The sequence below is a fragment of the Gobio gobio genome (genome assembly GCF_949357685.1).
Source record: "Gobio gobio genome assembly, chromosome: 18".
Lineage (NCBI taxonomy): Eukaryota > Metazoa > Chordata > Actinopteri > Cypriniformes > Gobionidae > Gobio > Gobio gobio.
In genome coordinates this window covers 20645070-20667223 of record NC_137111.1, presented here as the reverse complement: position 1 = coordinate 20667223, position 22154 = coordinate 20645070, and the positions used below count along the sequence as shown (strand labels likewise).

General features: G+C 42.1%; 1 protein-coding gene across 1 annotated transcript in view; it reads right to left on the bottom strand.

Annotated features, from left to right (window-relative positions):
• The window catches only part of LOC307142660 (protein eyes shut homolog), a 147240-nt gene that overhangs the window by 22555 nt on the left and 102531 nt on the right, over positions 1–22154 (bottom strand). Inside the window, exons 18-19 of the mRNA XM_079843687.1 lie at positions 20102–20299; positions 15226–15347 (exon numbers count right to left, since the gene is read on the bottom strand). Coding sequence (XP_079699813.1) covers positions 15226–15347; positions 20102–20299 — 320 coding nt within the window. The remainder of the gene's footprint in view (positions 1–15225; positions 15348–20101; positions 20300–22154) is intronic.

Sequence of the window (22154 nt, the reverse complement as noted above, 5' to 3'; positions counted from 1 at the left end):
TCCATCAGGTTGCATCAGTGCACAGCCATTTTCAGATCTCTCCAGAGATGGTCAATCAGGTTCAAGTCTGGGCTCTGACTGGGTCACTCAAGGACATTCACAGAGTTGTCCCGTAGTCACTCTGAGGTCCAGAGTGCTATGGAGCAGGTTTTCATCAAGGATGTCTCTGTACATTGCTACATTCATCTTTCCCTCTATTCTGACTAGTCTCCCAGTTCTTGCAGCTGAAAAACATCCCCACAGCATGATGCTGCCACCACCATGCTTCACTGTAGGGATGGTACTGGCCAGGTGATGAGTGATGCCTGGTTTCCTCCAGACATGACGCTTGCCAACTCAAGAGTTCAATCTTTGTTTCGTCAGACCAGAGAATTTTGTTTCTCATGGCATGAGAGTCCTTCAGGTGCCTTTTTGGCAAACTACAGACGGGCTGTCATGTGCCTTTTACTGAGGAGTGGCTTCCGTCTGGCTTACCATATAGGCCTGATTGGTGGAGTGCTACAGAGATGGTTGTTCTACAGGAAGGTCCTCCTCTCTCCACAGAGAATTGCTGGATTCTGGGTCACCTCTCTGACTAAGGCCCTTCTCCCCCGTTCACTAAGATTGGCCGGGCGGCCAGCTCTAGGAAGAGTCCTGATGGTTCCAAACTTCTTCCTTTTACGGGTGATGGAGGCCACTTTGCTCACTGGGACCTTCAATGCTGCAGAAATTTTTCTGTACCCTTCCCACAGATCTGTGCCTCGATACAATCCTGTCTCCGAGGTCTACAGACAATTCCTTGGACTTAATGGCTTGGTTTGTGCTCTGACAACTGTGGAACCTTATATAGACAGGTGTGTGCCTTTCCAAATCATGTCCAATCAACTGAATTGACCACAGGTGGACAGAAGTTGTAGAAACATCTCAAAGAGGATAATTGGAAACAGGATGCGTCTGAGCTCAATTTTGAGTGTCATGGCAAAGGCTGTAAATACTTATGTACATGTGATTTTTCAGTTTTTTATTTTTAATAAATTGTCAAAGATTTCAAACAAACTTCTTTCACATTGTCATTATGGAGTATCGTTTGTAGAATGTTGAGGAAAATAATACATTTAATCCAGTTTGGAATAAGGCTGTAACATAACAAAATGTCGAAAAAGTAAAGCGCTGTGAATACTTTCCAGATGCACTGTATTATTGAAGGATGAGGCAGTTAAAAACAATATTGGACACAACAGCAAACCTGTCACCCACTAACAAGTTTAGCACAGCTTTGTATCTCATCAAATGCAAAGAGGGTGTTTAGGGGTCGCAAAAGGTCAAAACTAAATGATGGCTGTATAAATGAACAATAAAATAATAAACAATGAAATATATGTACTACACACAATACCATTCAAAAGTTGGGGTCAGTGAGATTTTTAAAATATTTGTGTGTTTTTGAAATAAGTATCTTATGATTTTATATTTGAAAGAAAGAAAAAAAGAAAGAAAGACCACCACAGAGTGGAACCATAAAAGCTGCAGAACTACTTTGAAAAATGTCCCCACATCACCACGGCTCTCCACATGCTTCTGAATTCAATCAATTTAACAAAGTTCACAAATATTCAAAGCAAGATGATTTGCATCAGATAAGAGTGCCCTAGCTCTGTTGTCTATCATGTTTGTCCTTCCAGAGACCAACGTAACGGGCAGGTGGAGACTCCTGTTGGCAAACCAGCATGACAAAACCCGCACTTTCCCACAGATGAAGAAAGGTCAATCTAATTTACTGACTGTATGGAAGTAAAGCACTCCCAAGTGACATTCTGCACCCACCCTCTCTCCCTGTCCCACGTCCTCTGCTATATTATCAGCACGTGGAAATGTAGAATTTAAGAGCTCAATTACATGGTGGCTAAACCGTTTCCCAATCAGTGATTTCATACCTGTGACAGTAGAACAATCTTTTGAAGCGCTCATGCGGTGACCCTACCATTGAGCATATCGAGGCTATTAACACATTGATGCTATTCTAAAACTTTATTGCAGGCCGTAAACACGTCAGATGACAATTGCTCCATATTTCTTTTAAACCGCTTCCTTTATATTTGTACGGAATTTTAAATATTTGTCTTTACTTTTGAGTGTGACGTGGCTTTGAATGGGCTGTCATGATGACTGCAGTCACCTCATAAGCCTTGCATGAATTTTCTATCTTATGTTTCTATCCTAAATTGCAATTTTAACCTATACACAAAATTGTAAAAATTGCATTTAAAATAATAAAGCACCAAATAAAGCACAGTTCCCATTCAGTCGGTCACGTTCGACGTACGTCGGACGTACCGACGAATTGGGATCACTTCAGGGAGCCCCTATCAGCTTCGAGATATAGAGAACAGGCCAATGGGCCATTGGCGTGCGAGATTTGCATCTCGCGCTCCACCCCGCGCCACGGGTATAAACAGGAAGCGAGAGCGAATGCACGCTGTCATTCACTTCGGAGCCGAACGGCGTTGATGAAGCAAGACTCTTTTCTAAAAGAGAGCCTATCTGCAAGAGAGATGCTCCAGAGAACGAGAAGGACGCTCTGTGTTGGCGAAAAGGCACAATCAGCGCGACCGCATGTTCACCGCTGCATCAGCATAACAAACTGCTGTTCTCACAGCAACTGTCGGTTTTGGTGAGGGCGTTTGTTTCAGTGAGTGCAAACACAGGACTGCACTTACCACCTGTGTGTTGCCGCGGTCTTCCCCTGTGTGCTTCAGCACTGTTTAAAGAGCGTTTCCTCACAAAAGAGCAACACGGTGCGACACTGCGTCTTTTTCAAGACGTCATTCCACTCGTGCGTTTTTGGATGCGGTTGTTTCCTGTCCTGACGGCCACGATCCCTCTCGCATAAACATGTTGAGACTGTGTTCGTGGGTGATCCATGTTCTCTCAGGGGAACGGGATCACGTCGACGCGCTGGTCATCTCGCCTTCCGCGTGAGGGTTTGAGTGATCAGCGCGCCGTGTGCCGTCTGGCTGCCGGGTGACAGCGCGGATTGCCACGGCAACTCTGCGCGCGGCACTCGGCGCCTCCGATGCGCGGTCGAGACTATGATACCTCAAACGGGGTTGAGTCCCGTCGCTTATACCCCGATCTAGTCTCTTTTCTGGTGCACCAGAGGGGGGACTATTTTGGCTGATAAGCCTGGGTGGCCTGAGGATTACAGTGAGGCTTCCCCGCCGCGTACATCTCTGTGGGCCCCTCACTCCTCTATCGCATCACAAGCATGTTGAGACTGTGTTCGTGGGTGGTCTATGCTCTCTCATGAGAGCATAGCCACGTCGGCGCGCTGTTCCTCTTGCCTTTTTCATAGGGGCTTGAGTGTTCAGCGCGCCGTGTGCCATCTCACGGCCATGCCCACTGTCTCACGTGTCTGCTGGTAGCTTACAGATGGGATTGCTGGTCCTTGAAAGGGGACCTAGCGTTTCATTTGGGGCTCTAGCAGAGGACAGATGTCAATCGCTGCATCGGAGAGAGGGCTGTTATGTGTTGAAAATGATGGTGCTGAGATTCCCACCGTAATAGTGGGCGCTCGTGCTGAATCAGATTCATACTTGACAGCCATGCTTTCCCGGATGGCTGAGGCATAGTGCAATGCGTAAATCGCCTTGCCTGCCCCTTGCCTTTTCTCGGATGTGCATTGGAAGGCTTTGGCATTGTGGAACTATTGGTGCCAAAATATGGAACACCAATAGGGCCATAATCTGTATAAAGTTTTCCTCTCTCTCACTACCCTCATCGGTGGGGTGGCAGTGCCACTGGCAGGCCACCTCCGCCCTGCTTAGTGCACGAGGGTAGTTCTGAGCCGAGGTTGAGCTGTGCACAGCGCTGGCCCTTGGCTAGACGATGTCCACCCTGGTCCAGAAACACCATTGACTCGGATTTGGCCTGGAACTGTTCTTCCCCGGAGGAGGGCCGGGTGGAAAACCATTAGTAATTCTGTTCCGCCACTGATGTTAAAAACAGCCCGTGGTACCCAAAAAAAAAAAAAAAAAAAAGAGCAGTTCCAATACCTCTGGGTCTCGGGAGTTCAGGAATGGCAGCGTGTGACGCTACAAAGCCTCGCCGCTTTCATTCCCCTCCCCACAAGAGGGCGAGAATGGCAGTGTGTGACGCTACAAAGCCTCGCCACTCTCATTCCCCTCTTCTCAGCGGTGCGTGGACAACAGTGCACGACGCTATGCCTCGCCACTCTTGTTCCCCGCTGAGGAAGGAGGTGAGGCAGGCCGTGCGCAACGCCACAAAGCCTTGCCACGCTCAGCCCCTCCTTCAGTTGGGAGCGCGCTTGGCGGTGGTCGGCTCCCATGCCTCGCCACCCTCAGACGCCTCTCCCTTCGCCAGCAGGGGGCGCCGGCTGTGGGAACGCACTCTAGCAGCCTCCCCACACTCGCACGCCCCCTCCGCGGACGCAGGTAAGTGTTGCACAACACACTCAGATCCCACTTCGGGCCGCTCCATGCCGTCCGAGTTGGATCCCTGCATTCCGCGTCGCTGCCCCGCTGCGGGTACGTCTGTGGTTAATCCCCTTGCTCTGTGTCTGGAAGCCTGGCTAGAGCTTCCCAGCCCGTCTCGGGGCCGTACCATCAGACTCGGCTATGCGATTCAGTTCGCCCGGCGTCCCCCTAAGTTTGGGGGCGTTCACTTCCCAGTAGCGAAGGAGAACGCCCCCGTGCTCCGGGCGGAGATCGCAGTCCTACTGGCGAAGGACGCTATGGAGCCGGTCCCTCCAGCCGATATGAGGTACGGGTTCTACAGCCCGTACTTCATTGTACCCAAGAAAGGCGGCGGGTTATGGCCGGTCTTGGACCTGCGATTCCTGAACCGGTCCCTTCACAGGCTGCCATTCAGAATGCTAACGCAGAAGCACATCTTCAGGTGCGTCCGTCCCCAAGATTGGTTTGCAGCGATCGACCTGAAGGACGCTTACTTTCATTCTCGGTCGCCATGACAGCGCGCCTCACCGAGGAGTGCGTCCAGTCAGTGTTGAACTGCTTGAATTCGTTCAAAGGCAGGACAGCGGTACCACTGAAACATTTTCAGAGACTCCTGGAGCATATGGCATCCACAGCCGCAGTAACACCGCTCGGATTGCTTCATATGAGACCGCTTCAACGCTGGCTACACGATCGAGTCCCGAGATGGGCGTGGCACAGCGGTTCCCTCCGTGTCCAAGTGACTCCGAGGTGCCGCCAAACCTTCGGCCCATGGTCGGACCCTTTGTTTCTACGGGCGGGAGTTCCCCTAGAACAAGTGTCCAGGCACTCCGTTGTCTCCACGGATGCCTCATCCACGGGTTGGGGTGCCACGTACAACGGGCTTGCAGTTTCGGGTCTGTGGACGGGGCCTCAACTGCAATTGCATTGCCTCGAGTTGTTAGCAGTCCGTCTTGCACTCAGCCGCTTCAAAGTTCCGCTCAGAGGCAAGCACGTTCTGGTCCGTACGGACAACACTGCGACCGTTGCGTACGTCAAAAAAACAGGGTGGTCTACGCTCCCGTCGCATGTCACAACTCGCCCGCCATCTCCCCTTATGGAGTCAGAAGCATCTGAGGTCGCTTCGTGCCATTCACATTCCGGGCCTGCTCAATCGTGCAGCCGACGAGCTGTCACGTCAGCCGGTGCTTCCGGGAGAATGGCGACTCCATCCCCAGGCAGCTGGCCCCGGGAAGAACGCAAGTATGCGTTTCCCCCAGTGAGCCTTCTTGCGCAGACACTGTGCAAAGTCAGGGAGGACGAGGAGCAAGTCCTGTTGGTCGCTCTATATTGGCCCAACCGGACTTGGTTCCCGGAACTAGTGCTCCTTGCGACAGCACCTCCCTGGCCCATTCCTCTGAGGAAGGACCTTCTGACTCAGAGACGGGGCACCCTATGGCACCCGCGTCCAGACCTCTGGAAAATCCATGTCTGGTCCCTGGAGGTTCTAGGTGACCTACCGCAAGCGGTAGTTGACACCATCACTTCCGCTAGAGGTGTTTGGGTTAAGAGCCCACTCCACTAGGGGTGTTGGCTCTTCCTGGGCGCTGGCTCGTGGCGCCTCGCTGACAGATATTGTAGAGCTGCGGGCAGGGCGACACCTAACACGTTCGCTAGATTCTATAGCCTCCGTGTAGAGCCGGTATCTTCCTGTGTGCTCACTTCCCATAGTCAGTAACACCGAAATGCCTGTTCTAGTGTCGGCTTGCTGCGCCATTCCCTCCCCTATGGTAGACAGATGCGTGCGCTTATTCTGCTCCAGTCGAGTTCCCCGGATCGGCGAACCCTTTTGAGTCCTCCGCAACCCACGGCAGTCGGACGTGGGGGAGCGTTCGACGCCAGGTCTAACACTCGTATGCATTGGTGGAACTTGTGTTAGGCTGGGTTCCATATGTAGTGACCCCCATGGTGGTCCCATATGTGTATTCTTCCACGGTACGGCTCCCTACGGCGAGCCCGTGTCTTTCCCTCGGCAGAGTCTCCTCTGCCGTCCCAGGTACGTGTTGTCCCCCTCCACTAATTGGCCGGGGCCACCCCTGGGACTTCCGTATGTTGTGCAGCCCATACATGTATTCTCCACATGGTAACTCCCTCTGGGCATGATGTGGCTTCCGCAGCGGCCTTCACAGACACGCTTTCCCAGCGTTATCCAATACAGTCAGCTGAATGGGCTTTTGCGGAACAGCAGCTTGGACTCTCCCTGCATGAATTCCCCGCCCGCATCAGATCGGGGTCTGAGGGGCTCATCGCTGGGCGCTGGAAGTGGTAGTAACTATGGCGTTTTCCATAAGGGATCCCAATTCGTCGGTACGTCCGACGTACGTCGAACGTGACCGACTGAATGGGAACGTCTCGGTTACGTATGGTAACCCACGTTCCCTGAAGGAGGGAACGGAGACGTACATCCCGTCGCCACAGTTGCTGTACCATCACTGCAGGTTGAGCCACTAAGTTCGGCTCCTCAGTGAAAAACAGCGTGCATTCGCTCTCGCTTCCTGTTTATACCCGCGGCGCGGGGTGGAGCGCGAGATGCAAATCTCGCACGCCAATGGCCCATTGGCCTGTTCTCTATATCTCGAAGCTGATAGGGGCTCCCTGAAGTGATCCCAATTCGTCGGTACGTCCGACGTACGTCTCCGTTCCCTCCTTCAGGGAACGTGGGTTACCATACGTAACCGAGACGTTTCCATCCCATGTGTAGTTGGGGAAACCACTGTGGATCTTTTCTCGTACATAATAAATTACTTGCGTCTTAAAGCGTGCAGACACAAACTCATCTTGCATTCGGAGGCGAATTCCTGGTGTTTGGGAAACGCGTGAGACAGTTCTGGGAGGTAATTATACCCAACCATTTTGATGACATGACTTTGGCTCAGTCATTTCAGAATGACCAAACCAACATTTGAGATGTTGTGCAATGAAATTGGTTCGCTGTTTAGTCTGGCTATCCAATCATATTAACCGTTGAGGCAGTCATGTGAGATTGTTTGTGATTTTGAGGGATTTTTTTTGGTAAAAGCATTTATATCATAGTTTATACGCATGTCTTCTTATCGGATATAAAACAATTTTGAATTTATGCGCATATCGTGGTGTTTCCATTCCAGCGTTTTAATGCAATAATCCAAAATGTGCATACCATAGATAGATGGAAACAACTAATGATAGCGAGAAGCAAAGAAATGCATGTTGTGGACCCAAAATGTAAACGATCCCATAATTTACTTACCCTCAAGCCAACGTGTATATGACATTCTTCTTTCAGACCATACAATTGGAGTTATATTAAAACATTTCCTGACTCTTCAAAGCTTTATAATGGCAGTGAAATGGCAGCCCAAAATTTGAAGACCAAAAAATTGCATCCATCCATTATAAAAGTACTAAAGAAGAGCGAAAAAACAGATTCAGGATGTTCCTTATTTTTTATTTAATTCACCTTATTTAACCAATAGCGTCTCTGCAACAAAGTGGAGTCAAAAGGGTCTAACTCTGTGCCACCTCATAACTATAGAGGTGTTAAAAAATTATGAGAATATATATACATATATTTCCGAGTCCTGATCGGGAGGTACCGTCCGATTCCGATAAAGTCTGAAATCACGTGATCGGGCCCGATTTCCGATCACGTGATCGGATCTGGACATCCCTATTATAAAGTAAAATGTCTAGCTTCCTGCGGGCCACCTTCCATATTCAACTTGCGTAGAAAGTGTAATGCCTCTCGCAGTTCAAAATGTTTACGCTACGTCCAACGTTGAAAAAGTTGAATATGGAAGGCAGTCAGACAGAAGCTAGATTTTTTACTTTATAATGATCTAAATATGGATATCTCACAAAAACCAATCGATTTGCTTGAAAAAGGCCTTTTATTAACACCCCGGAGCCGTGTGGAGTACTTTTATAATGGAAAGATGCACTTTTTTGGTCTTCAAATTTTGGGCTCCCATTTACTGCCATTATAATGCTTGGAAGAGCCAGGACATATTTTAATTAGTGCTGTCAGTTAAACGCGTTATTAACGACGTTAACGCAAACCTATTTTAACGGCGTCAATTTTTTTATCGCGAGATTAACGTTCTTTTTGGTCTAACAAACTTTGTAGTTTTTTCACATGCTGTTGCAGCAACTAGTAACGTTAGAAAAACTACAACACCACTCCGGATGTAGCTAGACCGGAAACAAAACATCAGGCACGCTGCGGCTGCCCAGACTTGTTTGGGCCATTAAAAGAGTAGACGTGGATGGCAAGCGTGAGACGCCGAAATGAGAAACGTATTATGCCATGGTTTAACTCAGGGGTCTTCAACTAAAAGTGCTTGTCTTGAGCGCTGCTTTCTGCTCTGATGGTGCATTCACACCGGACGCGAATGAAGCGTTTTGCGCGAGTGATTTAAGTCAATGCAAAGACGCAAATAGACATTCTGCGGCGCGAATTAAGCGGCGTGCATGTCGCGTCATTCGCGTCCGGTGCACCTGCATGCTTGACCGCGCGTCTGGGTCTGAACGCAACAGTGAGCATTGCAACGTTAACTGTTTCATTAGCCTACGTCAAAAGGCTTCGCGGTCCGGATTTGGACCGGAGTCCGCTAGTTGGCGACCCCTGGTTTAACTGCATTATAGGCGGAGTCCTAGTTTACCTTGCATGTGCACTTTGTAATTTTATTTTGTATCACCCTGTTTTGATCCCTTAGAAAGGGCTGTTGAAGGGGCTGTTTGTGCAACAAAGTATTTTTTTCACCCTTTTATTGATGGACAGTGTTACATTGTGTGAGCGATTATTTGCTCCAAGTGTGAATGACTGCTTCAAGTGAGAATGTTGGTGTGAAATCGAACACTACAGTATGCCAATGTTGTTTTCAATAAAACAAACATTTGAACAAAGCAAGCCGATCCACTTTTCTATGTTGATAAGAGCATTAAAATAAGAAAAAATAATGGGACAAAAAGAAATCAAGGGACATTTAGAATAAATAAAAATGTGCGATTAATTGTGATTAATTGCGAGTTAACTATGGCATTAATGCGATTAATCGCGATTAAATATTTTAATCGTTTGACAGCACTAATTTTAATACAACTCCAAATGTATTCGTCTGAAAGAAGAATGTCATTTACACCTAGGCTTGAAGGTGAGTAAATCATGGGGTAATTTTCAGTTTTGAGTGAACTATCCCTTTAACAAAAAGCTGGTCAAATCAAATGTGTTTTTCTCGATTTGTCAATACCAAAGACATTGGATCATCTTTTGTCAAGGTTACTCTCTATGCATCTCTGAGATGATCTCATCCCCTTATGCAAAATTGCTGCTCAAATCATTAATTAACCCAGCATGAAAGAGGGCTAATATCCCCGCCTGCATCTCTGTCCACAGGACAGCAGCCTACAAACCGCCCACCTCTAGGTTTCGAGGGATGCCGTGAATAGCCCAATTGCATTCTCCATTCAGAAACCATGTCCCTGGGTTGCATTATTCATCATGAATAAATGATAAACTATTTTTGCCCTTCTGCTCTGTTCAGAGAGCTCCTGGAATAAAAATAGAGGAAAAGAAGAGAAAGTCTGTGAGATAAATAAGAAGAGAAAGGCTGGGGAGGGGCAGAAGAGTGTGAAATGAGAGCACAGAGGCTGGTATCTCTCTTTCTGGCTGTATTAGAGTGGGTTTGCTGAAGGGAAGGAAAAGCCGATTTGGGATCAGCGCCAAACAACTGCATGTCACACAGACTTCTGAGCCACTGATTGCTCTCATTGCCCCTCTCTTTGTTCTCAGAGATTGTGAGGTAACACAAGCTTAATCTACAGAACAAAACTGCAACTCAAAGAATAAAGACCCTGGACTTTTTGTCCAGACTGATATGACAGTGTCTGCAATAATAATAATACTAATAATAAAAAAGGATACTAATAATGTTGCACACGGTTATATGTTAGATTTTTTTTTTGAAAGACAACTTGAAATGACATTTACAACATATTCATGTTCAGTAATGCAGCGGATTACCAAGTATCACCAAGATTTGATTGGATTGTGAAAATATGGAACATAAGATTTACACATTATTGCATAATATTATTTTTCCTCATAAATGTGGTTATATTAGCAAAAAATAATAAATGCTTTATATGTGGAGAAAGTACTCAGCACTTTAGGTTTATTGACAGAAATGCAATATAATATACTTGACTGTTTTCGGTGGTGTATAAAGACCTTACATAATGAACCGTTAATGAGCCATTTCTATCTCCATACACAGCGGGTCCCCTTACAACGAAGTCACCATTTTGCGCCACCATGTTTCTACAGTAGCCCTGAACGGACAAACTGCTCTACAGAGCGTTAGCTATTCCCTGCTGTCTCAGACGATGACATCCTTGTCAGCCACCGTAGTTTCTCTATGCGCTCCGAAAGGGAGGGGTGAGAGGTGGGCGGTTGCAATTCGCAACCTCACTGCTAGATGCCGCAAAAATTTACAATGCACCTTTATACAACCATTAAAAACTTTTCTCTACTGATCTTAAAATGTAATTTAAAATCGGACAAAAACACAAAGGTACAGATTGCTTTAATGAGGGAAAGAACTACAATACCATAAAGCTATGTGAATGACAATCAAATTAAACGGGTCATAAATTGAGAAACCAAATTTTTGACATATGAGAGGGCATTGCATTATAAAATATCCTGCAAGTTTCAGAACTCAAAACTTCCTCATTAGTCCAAAAACTGCTTTTATTGAAACCAAGCTCAGGAAACGACTTGACGAAAGACCGCCTCTGAGGAAGATTAACGAATACTTCTACATCATTGCCTCTTTTGCCCCGCCCACCGATTTGTGCATGTCATGTAGTAGTAAATACGAAAGAGACACAAACACAGGATTACTGCAGCAACAAAACCATAGAAATGCCTCTGAGGATTACAAGATGTTTTGAAGTGCCAAGTTGTGGAAAAACACTTTGCATTGCCATCCTTGTGATCCTAACATTAAGAAAGTGTGGATGAACTTTATTTTTAATGAAGTTCCAGTCAGATCGCATCAGTAATACAATGTTTGCTTGTTCACTTCATTTTACTGCAGATACATTTTCAAACAACGCAGGCTTTTCAGAGAGATAAAAGATGATGCAATACCAACTATATTGAATCCGACTGTATTGTTAGGTGTTTTTTTTTTCTGCATTTAGAAGGGTTAATAAGAGAGGTTCCCGAATACAGAAGAAAGCACATATTTTATTTTAACACTGCAATTAACAATGTATACGTTTTTCACTTTGTCGAAAATGGATGAACTATGAATAGCCTATAAGAACATCAATGTGACCAACAATGGAGCATTCATTCATAATTCTGTTTACACAAAGTCTTCCTTTTGTGATATCTCCAAGTACTTAAACTTTATTTGGCACAACTTATAAAGCATAAGCAATATGCATAAATGTTTCACATTGTTGGCAAATGTTTAAACTATTTACAAGATATTTTTCAACATCTGAGGTTTTCAAAACAATTCCACACATGTAATGGCGGGGACGTTGAATAATCATAGCAGTTAATGTTTACTTCTTAGTCTTGAATGTGGCATGTCTATTAAATGTAGTGTTTGAAAGAAAGAGTCAAAAACAGGACAGACAAAAGCTTATTACTTCTAAATTAGGGTGTTTTTTTATGTAAAATCTTGAACATTATAAGAGGATCTCAGAGAACATACCATTTAAAAATACAGGTCATGACCCGTTTAAAAGTGGAAGATAAATATACAACTAATTTAAAGCTGTTATTGCTGATTGATTCTCAGATTGCTGATTTGCTTTTCTTTGCAGAATCATGGCTAATGTAGTTTTTCCACCAGGAATTCCACTGTTAAACGAGGTTTGAGTTATCTTTGAAAATCTGTTCCCCTATTACGAAGACCCTAAAGGGACCATTGCAAAAATAAAAAATGTACAGACTTTCTTTTACGGACGAGAACCTTTAGCATGTGCAAGAGAAACTCATCAATTACAATTTATGTTTTATGCATACTGTCTATATTATATTTGCTTTGTGCGTCACTGACATTTTACTATGAAGAAAACGAGAGTATGGATGCGCATGAATTATTAAAGATTGGCTTTCGTTAAGGCAGAATACAGCTAATATCATAGCCTTATGTCCGCTTTAAAGCATTCTCTGTGATGGAAGAGGAGGCAGGCTGTGAAATGGGTGAATGGCACAATATGGCTGTGTGCAATGTCCTATTTGCCAAGTTCAAAAAAAGGCTGAAACAGGAAGAAATTCTTCAAAATTTGGCTTTTGTTAGGGCAGTGTGTTAGATTTCAAGGCCTTATGTCCACTTTAACTCTGTGGAGGTTGAGAAACCGCGCCGCGAAATGGGCTCAGTGTGCATTGTCATATGCCAAGTTTAATGGTTCATGAAAAAACATTGGTAGCCTACAGTAAAAACAAATGATAAAAATGTGGATTTCTGGCAGTATATTTATATTTTCCCATATAAAAATTATTGGAATAGTACAATTAAGTATTTAACAAGATCAAAACCCCCTTTATTAAACCACTTTGTTGGATTTAAAAGGTCCTAAATTATGATTTCACTTTTTTAACTTTAGTTAATGTGTAAAGTTGCTTTTTGAGCATAAACATCATCTGCAAAGTTATGACGCTCAAACTTCAATGCAAAGGGAGATATTGCTAGAGCAGCAACATGTCTGCAACATTATAACTGTTTATATACTCTACTCTACTGTTTATATGTTATAACTCTTTTTAGGCATCTGAGCCACTGAGGATAAAGTGGATTTATTACATTTGTGAAGGCAATTGTGCCCAAGAAATGAGCTAAATTCATGTTTGTGTGAATTATTGTACACTGGACTGCTTTGCAAACAAGGGTCAGCAAATGCAGGATTTGCACAAAAGTTGCTTCTCAAAGATGGATCAAATCCAACTCTTTGAGATCCAACTTCATATCCAGAACACGCAAGTACTGTACTTTATAATGTGTGTTTGCAAATCGCCTTTCTAAATGTGCTAATGTGGCTAAAGCTACCATTGTCAGAGCTTGTTTTAACCCGATAATTCTCACCTCTAGTACAATTCAGAAGCGCACTTTTATTACTTCTTAAAAATAAAACGATTGACATAGGTCTAGCTCTGATCTCTGTGAATACAGAGACAATGGTAACTTTAGCCACTGTATAATGTCCTAACCAGCACATTCACAAAGGTGATTTGCATACATTCACGTTCTGAAAATAAAGTTATTTATGAAGTATTTATCCATCTATGCGAATTCTACTCACAGTGTGAGGTTCTCCACGCTCCAGTTGTTGTCGTTTATCCAAACTAGCATGAGCTGTAAAGGCTCTGAAAAGGGGGCGGCAGCATTTAAAGAGACACACACGAAAACAGTTTGTTTTTGCTGCCACCCAAATAGGGGCTTTCAAAACATCCTATAATAAATAACCCATGGTGTATTTTGAGCTGAAACTTCGCAGACACATTCTGGGGACACCTGAGATTTATATTACATCTTGTGAAAAGGGCATTATAGGACCCCTTTAACGCAATCTTACAGGTGGTGGAGAAATGCTTATTTTCTTCATTCTATTCTAACAGCACTTATTGTGAGTAGAGCCATGGACATAAAGGATTTGAGATATAATGGGGAGGCTCATGCTTCAAAAAAATGACAATGAAAAATCCTCGTACTAGATGAACTGCTTTAACGAAATCCAAAATTTGATTTTTTTTTTCATAAGCCCAATGGACACAGCCTATTTCATGGCGCAGTTTCACGGCCGCCACAGAGGATGCGTTAAAGGGGACATAAGGCCCTGATATTAGAGGTATACTGGACCTTTGAACTTGGCTTTATGGACCCTTGAACTTGGCAAATAGGACAATGCACACAGCCGTATTGCGCAATCAGCCCATTTCACGCCGTGGTTTCTTGGCCGTCACAGAGGATGCGTTAAAATGGACATAATGCTTTGATATTAGAGTTAAGCCTTATACTGCTCTAACGAAAGCCAAATTTGGACAAATGCAGCTTTATTAATTCATTAATTCAGTATGCATCCATACTTTTGTTTTCTTTATAGTAAAAGGGCATAGACACACAAAATACATTTGTTATAGTATACATAAACTGGAAATTCTCATGCACACACTAAAGTCTGTATATTTTTTATTTTTGCAAAAGTCCCTTTAGGCCGGGGCTCCATACCCTATGGAGAAAATAAATCGAATTTTTACTCTCAGTCCCGACTGTTGCACTCTGGATGCCAGAAAAAAAAGACCAAATCACAATTCAGTATGCAAAACAGCTATAAGAAGACACATAACATACCTACGACTGAAATTATATATAAACAGTCTGAAAAGAATGTCTACATTAAATGGTCATATTTTATGGTATATTTTAAATAATTAAAAATATGGAATTATTAAAAATAATTAATTGCAGAAGTTTGTGGAGAAAAACAGCATGGCTACAATAGGCCAATATGTTTTTTGTACTATGCCAGATATGTAATTTCTCAGGTGGGCCAAGGAATGATTTAAATTTTATTAATTGCTTTGCACAGAGAACAATAATCGTTTAACAACAGATGTTATGCCCCTTTAGTGGTGGTTATACATAGTTCCCATATGAATTATTCTAAGAGCTGCTGTTGTTCTTTCATTAAGAGCTGTATATGGAAACTAAGTTAGTTGAAGATTAATTGTCCTTACCAGATGGAGGTCCACACAAGTCGAATTGTTTTCACACATGTTGCTAGCACAGTCATTGATGTCCTGCTCACATCTTATTCCAGCGTAACCAGGGTTACACAAGCAGTAAAATCCATCCACAGCTGTAGCAGGAAACACAAAGAGACAGAAGAATCAGCTTACAGAAGGTATGAAATAGAGTTTCCTGTTTTAGAAACATTTAACAAACATTTACAGACACAATGGCATGTTCTTACTAACTTTGCATTACAAACACTATACTTCAAGTACAATGTTATTATTTGGCATCTTTTTCAGGGGTGGTTATGAAATGTTGGTGCACTGAATAAAAACATCCACTAAAAAATACAGTAAAAAAATACAGTAAAACAGTAATACTGTAAATTATTCTTACAATTTATTATTGCACTTACAATTATTCTTACAATTTACTCTTACAACTTATCATTTTAATATAGCTTTTATTCTTGTGATGGCAAAAATTACTTCAATCTTCAGTGTTACATGATCCTTCAGAAATCAATTTAATATGCTAATTTTTAAATAATTATCAATTTTTTGGAAATTTAAGAATTTATTTGAAATAGTAATCTTCTATAATAGTATAAATTCACATTTGTGGTCACATTTGATTCATTTATTTAATTAAAAAAACGCACCGATCCCTCTACATTTTGAACGGTTGTGCAAAGTGTCTCCAATGTTTCACATCTTACAGGGGATATTTGGGCACTTTTAGCATCCCTAGCACAGTTAGCTAACCTGCAACTATGATATTTTTGTGATATGTAAATCTATAATAATGTGATGACAATAATCTATCCATGAGCAGAAAACGTGGGATGACATACAGTACATATTGAACAATTGAAAAGTGGAATACCTTGCATAGAACAATCACTTTGCATATGTAAAAATTACTTAGTCAGATTTTTAGACATGACACCTTGACATTTTAAGCACTTGAGACCAGAGGCAGACTTAAACATTAGGGCAACCGCCTTGGGCCCCCGAAAGCCAAGGACCCCCTAAAATGCAAACGTGCTTCTTGTAGAAAATGCAGGGTCCTATGATATCCGTGATTCAGAAAACGCGGACAGGATTGCGGAATCCATTTATAAAAACGGAATTTACTGTGTAATGCAGAATGCCACGTAATGAATGGTGCAGACGTGCGGTTTTGTTTACTACTGAAACACACTCGATGCTCACGGTGTTCGTCTGCCCAATTCATTCACACAGCTATGGGACAAGGTCATGCAGCAGCAAGCATCACAACAGTGAAAGGAGCATCAAGGTTGTAAATGTGTGCAATTGCATATGGCCCCATTCCTCTATTTTGCCTGGGGCCCCCAAATCACTAAATCCACCCCTGCTTAAGACATTCAATTTGTTGAGTTAATTTTTTAAGCTCTACAAACGCCTAATTTTGTACACTATATTTCCCTCCACAGCCCACTGAAGTCAAAAGACTTATATTCTCATCATATTCTTGCTTAAACCTTTGTTTCTAAAAGCTTATCAGTAAAATTGACTTTCTCTGCCTGTGAAATTCCGTGGTCGTTTATATTCATTCCAGCAGCTGGAAACAGTGTGTCCAATTAAATGTAAAATGTGTGTTTGTGTAGCGATCTCTTTTACAAATGCTACAAGAGTGTTGCTGTCCGCCGTCTTTTGCGTTGCATCTGACTAACCCGAAACCTAATGACCCATTCCACAAGTCTTAAATCATTAATGGCGTTGAGGAGAAATGCATCCCCTGGCTTTCTGCTGCAAAACAGCAGCCTGTGACAGAGGTAATTGTGGGTTCTTACAGCTGCAAATTTATTACGAGGCCTGCGCCGAGTCCCAGGATTCTTCATTATCCCTTAGATTTACCACGTAATCTATGCTGCCACTCTGTCTTTGTGCGTGTACTCGCGATTACTCTCATTAAATGCTTGGGGTCCGGAGTGGCACCCGTATTACTCACACCAGCTGCTCAAGAGATACACCTTGCTCTCTCACTCTCTTCCCACACAAAAACAGCAGATCGCAGACCTCCTATATGCCAGACAGGCCTTGAGGGACTACATGTGTGGAGCGGCTTTTGCTGGTGCAGTCTGGGAGGAAGTAAACAAGTAAACTTTGTCTGACAGGGCTTGTTGGAATTGGAGATGATGGTAGACAAGACAAAGTGGCTGCAGGTCGGACTTCAAGTGGTGGATGAGGAATACTTGGTTGCCTGGTTACAAAATCGTCCTTCATCTGTCACCATCTTACCTCAGAGCATAGAACTTAACTGCAGGTTGCTCTGGGAGAGCAATTATTGAACTACATGTCGGTTTGGATAAAAAGCATCTGCTTAATGGCAAGTAATTAGAAGTATAGTTAGTCAGGCTATATGCAAGTGTCAATATTCTAATGTTATTTTCGTAATGTAACAAAATAAAAAGTCTCTCACCTCAGAAAAACCATCCTTGTCCTGTCAGACTTTGCTCATGGCAAGCTGTATATCACTTCACTAAAGAGCAAATTGTCTGTATCTTCTGACTTGGTTTAAAGAAATACATGTTATCTTAACATTTTTGAGAAATAATTTGGTTCAAAATCTTTTGGGTCGTGGCCTAATGACCATGAGAAAATGTGGGTCCCATAGATAAACCAGTTGAGAACACTGGCATTGGAAAACACTGGGAAACCTGTAAAATGCTTATGAAAATGTTGCATTCATGCATTAAAAGTTAGACTCATTGGTAGCACTTTTGAAAAATGTCTTTAAAATGATGTACACTCACACGAGATAAAGTCTTTAGCCAGTATATGGACAAGCACTTTTATATAGAACACACTGAGTTCAGCATGAAACCTAAGATTATTGTTTTACTGCTTGGGGTTTCTGCTTTATAAATGATGCTCTTATTTTCATTATCACTGCTAGTTTTGTGTGGTGTGGTGGTTGATTGATGTTGATTGATGTTCATTGACTCTTACATTACGTTTTCAAGAGGTCTTCTGCTTCAGAGACAAGCAGCATGCCTTACCAAGCAGTCATTTAAAACTGCATTATGAAGACAAATGAACATTTCAAGTATTGCTAATTGAAAATTTGCTGAACAACAGATCTGCAGTTGCCATTACAAGAGCTTGTACTGACTGAAGGAGACATTTAGCATTTAACAAATGCAAGTTGGCTAACAATTACTCTTGTTGAGAGAATCAAGGACATTAAAGAAGCATGCTGCCTTAATTTTCTCGACTTTATTTATTTTTGATTATTTTCATTTTCTGCAGTGCAAAGATAAAAAGTTTAGTTGTCTGAGGCACTTTTACAAATTGAGAGTTCAATGTGTCAAGATCTTTTTTCAAACTATTGTTTAGTCTAAAAAAGTACATTATGTACAGTAAAATTACCTTCAAGATGCACTCATAATTGTACAACATTTCAAACAAACATACCACTTAATTCTTTACTAAAACTACAAAGAACAGATTAATCTGACTGCTAGTGGTTGTCAACCTTTTCGACTTCAAGACCACCAATCGTCAGACAATATTCAAAATTATTTTTTACTTTATTACCAATCTTATCCATCTAATTTAATACCAATTACCTATCTTCTAGATGGTTATTAGCAATTTCTACCCTATACAATATTTTAGAGCTCGACATAACTAGAAAAAATTAATATTCTTGTCCAAAATTTTATCAAATTTATTGACTTTTCCACATCTAGAAATCACACTTTTAAAATGATCTTATTCATACAGACTTTCCAATACAACTACAGCTTATATCCAAATTGTTGTAGCTGTTTTTGCTTACTTTTGTCTTTTAAATCATTAAGTTATGTAGCCCCCCTTGGAAGTTTTTCTGAGGTCCCTTAGTGGGTCCCGGCCCCGAGTTGAGAACCACTGCTCTAAAGATCACTGCAAAAACTTCTGGAGAACAGTAAAACTTTAGAACGGAAGCATTAAAGTCTGTTTATTACAATCCTGCAATGATCAAACGTAACACAGGGTGGTTAGCAAGTTGATAGCAAGAGTATTTAGACAAAAAGGATACTGGACAACATTTGGAAGTGTTTTCTGTTAGTTTGAGGGGACAATTTATAGCCTATTTTAACTGTAAAATCGTGAAAGTCAAGGTTGTCTTTCTCTCACTGCAATGACATTCACCATGAAAATAAAACTTTATCGGCCAAATAAATTACTGTCAACTGGAAAACATCTTTTATGCCTCATTTTAAAGGCCTTTTGCTATATACATCATGTCTTAAATGTGAAGTTGTAAGTGCCTTATGCAATTACAAAGACTGTTTTCAAACAGGTTTCCCGAACACTGTCCGCCATTGGTTAGACGGTTGTGTGCAATAAACAATAATTTAGCCTACACATACAACACCATCAATTGAGTTACAGCTTCCAATTTTAAACTACGTCATTGCAAAGACCTATTTAGTGCGTTGCAATCTGTAATCCTTAACTGACAACATGTATTTGATCTATGGCTTTTGTAATGATTTATGCAGGAGATGCAACACAAAAGGGCAAAAAACTGCTTATTGGATTGCTGAGGGAGAACAACACCCTGCCTTGGGCTTTGATTGTATTAACTCTGTCATTTATCATCCATTATTCAAATTACAAAGCAGCATTTATGCCTTACGGATCCACGCTCACAGCTGGAGCAAGACACTTGTCAAGAGCACCGAAGCAACTGTGGCCTGGTCATACTGAATTGAGTAACTTATATCTAAGAAAACTGTTTATTAAACTAAGTCACGCCAAGACTGTCAAAGGGGTAAACCAACAGTGCATTTGCTACAAAAAGAGTGCTAATGAGAGTGAAGGGAAATGTTTTAAATTCAGGCTGAGAAATAACTAGAGCATTTACCGTCGTAACAGAAGCCGTGCAGACAGGGGTTGGAGCTGCACTCGTCTATGTTGATCTCACAGCGGGCCCCCGTGAAACCCTGGCAACAATGGCACCGGAAGCCCAGAGGGAAGAGGACGGGATCAGCCTCCTCCACGCACTCTGCCCCGTTATCACACGGATTAACGGCCTCACAGGGCAGCAACTCGCAGTTAATCCCTGAAATTCCAAATACAGCATGAGAAATACAATTCCATCCACAACAAAAACAAGAACAACGGAAAATATTCAACTGTTTATTGTTTACTCAACAAATTTTCATGATTAATTACTTAAAAGGCCTCTGTTCTCACATTTAAATTAAAAGCAGCCCAGTCACCTCTAATTAAGCAATTAATATCCATGCCTTTTCCAAAACGGAGGCACAAAAACCCATTGTTTGCTTCCAAAGGAGTTGCAATGTGTTATTTTGATGTACACACACACACACACACATATATATATATATATATATATATATATATATATATATATATATATATATATATATATATATATATATATATATATATATATATAAAAATAAGAATAAGAATTCTTATAAAATAAGAAAATTAGCCAATTTTGTTTAAATGAAGGATTGAAGAAATGTAATGTTCAACAAATGTATAATATTCTAGTATTCTAGTATGTTCTCCATAATTTTAAGTATATTGCTCTGACCCTTCTTGGCACGGAGTGTACAAATTCATGACAAATTGTCACATCTGTCCTGTTTAACTCCTCAATGATGACCTCCTTAAATGCCCTAATCTTTAATAGAAAGTGTTGCTCAACTCGTCTTTACAGAATCCCCCACAGGTGCTCAAAAGTGTTAGGATTGGGTGAAATACATGTCCACAGTAGGTTTTTCACCTTGAAAGAATGCATATCGTCCATTAAAGCCCAACAACGCAGGGAATGAGGAGAGGGTAACATCTTTCAAGTTTTTGTATTACATCACACAGTGGTGTGTGAATTAATGACAGCAATTCCCTCACACCTTCAGCACTCATACATATAAGAGTTGTATTGCTTAACTTCACTGCGGGAACCAGGCACTTCTCACTGTGCTCCTCCTCTAGCAACATCAGAACATTTTGGCTGCTGTAAGATTCAAAATGTTTGACTTGGTCTCATGAGACCAGAATAGAAATACCCAGAAGTCCATATTTTGTAAATTTGGGCCTTGGAAAAGGCTAATTGCCTTTACTGAGCTTTGGCTACAGTAGGTAGTTCCAGTGTGGACAACAACCCTGCATATCACTTCTGCAGGCTCGATCTTACTTTGTGAGATAAACAGTCACTCTTTTCACAGCTTTTGCTGGCTCTGAGACACTCACTTGGTATTTCTCCTGCTCTTTGTCTAGCAAAAAAATCACTTATTACTAAATGTAAGCTTAAAACGAGGCCTGATTATTTCAGGGTCCTTATCACAAGTCCATTTTTTTAATTTCTGCGTTACTTTTGCTATAATTTCACACTTAAAAACAATGATCTGGTAATCCTCTTCACTGACCTCTTTTGTGCGAAGAAATAAGTCTCCTGACAGTTCTCTCCCAAATGGTTCCATTTTTGTCATGAATGATTTAGAATGATTCAGTGGGCTTTATAACACTTTTAAATGTAAGAAATTACTTCTCTTTGTCTTGGTATGCTGAGGCATTAAGAGTTCCTTTCACTGGAACTAAAGGGCCAAGCCCAACCCCTGAAAAACAACCCCACACCATAATCCCCCCCTCCACCAAAATTGACACTTGGCACAATGCAGTCAGGTAAGTACCCTTCTCCTGGCAACTGCCAAACCCAGAAATTTGGAGGTCTGTAGCTATTGACACTGCAGAAAGTTGGCGACTTTTGTTTTTATGTGATTGCTGTTGTTCCAAATTGCTTCCACTTTGTTATAATACCACTAACAGTTGACCGTGGAATATTTGGTAGTGAGGAAATTTCACGAATGGACTTATTGTACAGTTCTACAAAATAGCTTTTTAAAATTTGTATTAAACAGTGGTTTACTGAAAAAAAATGTCTG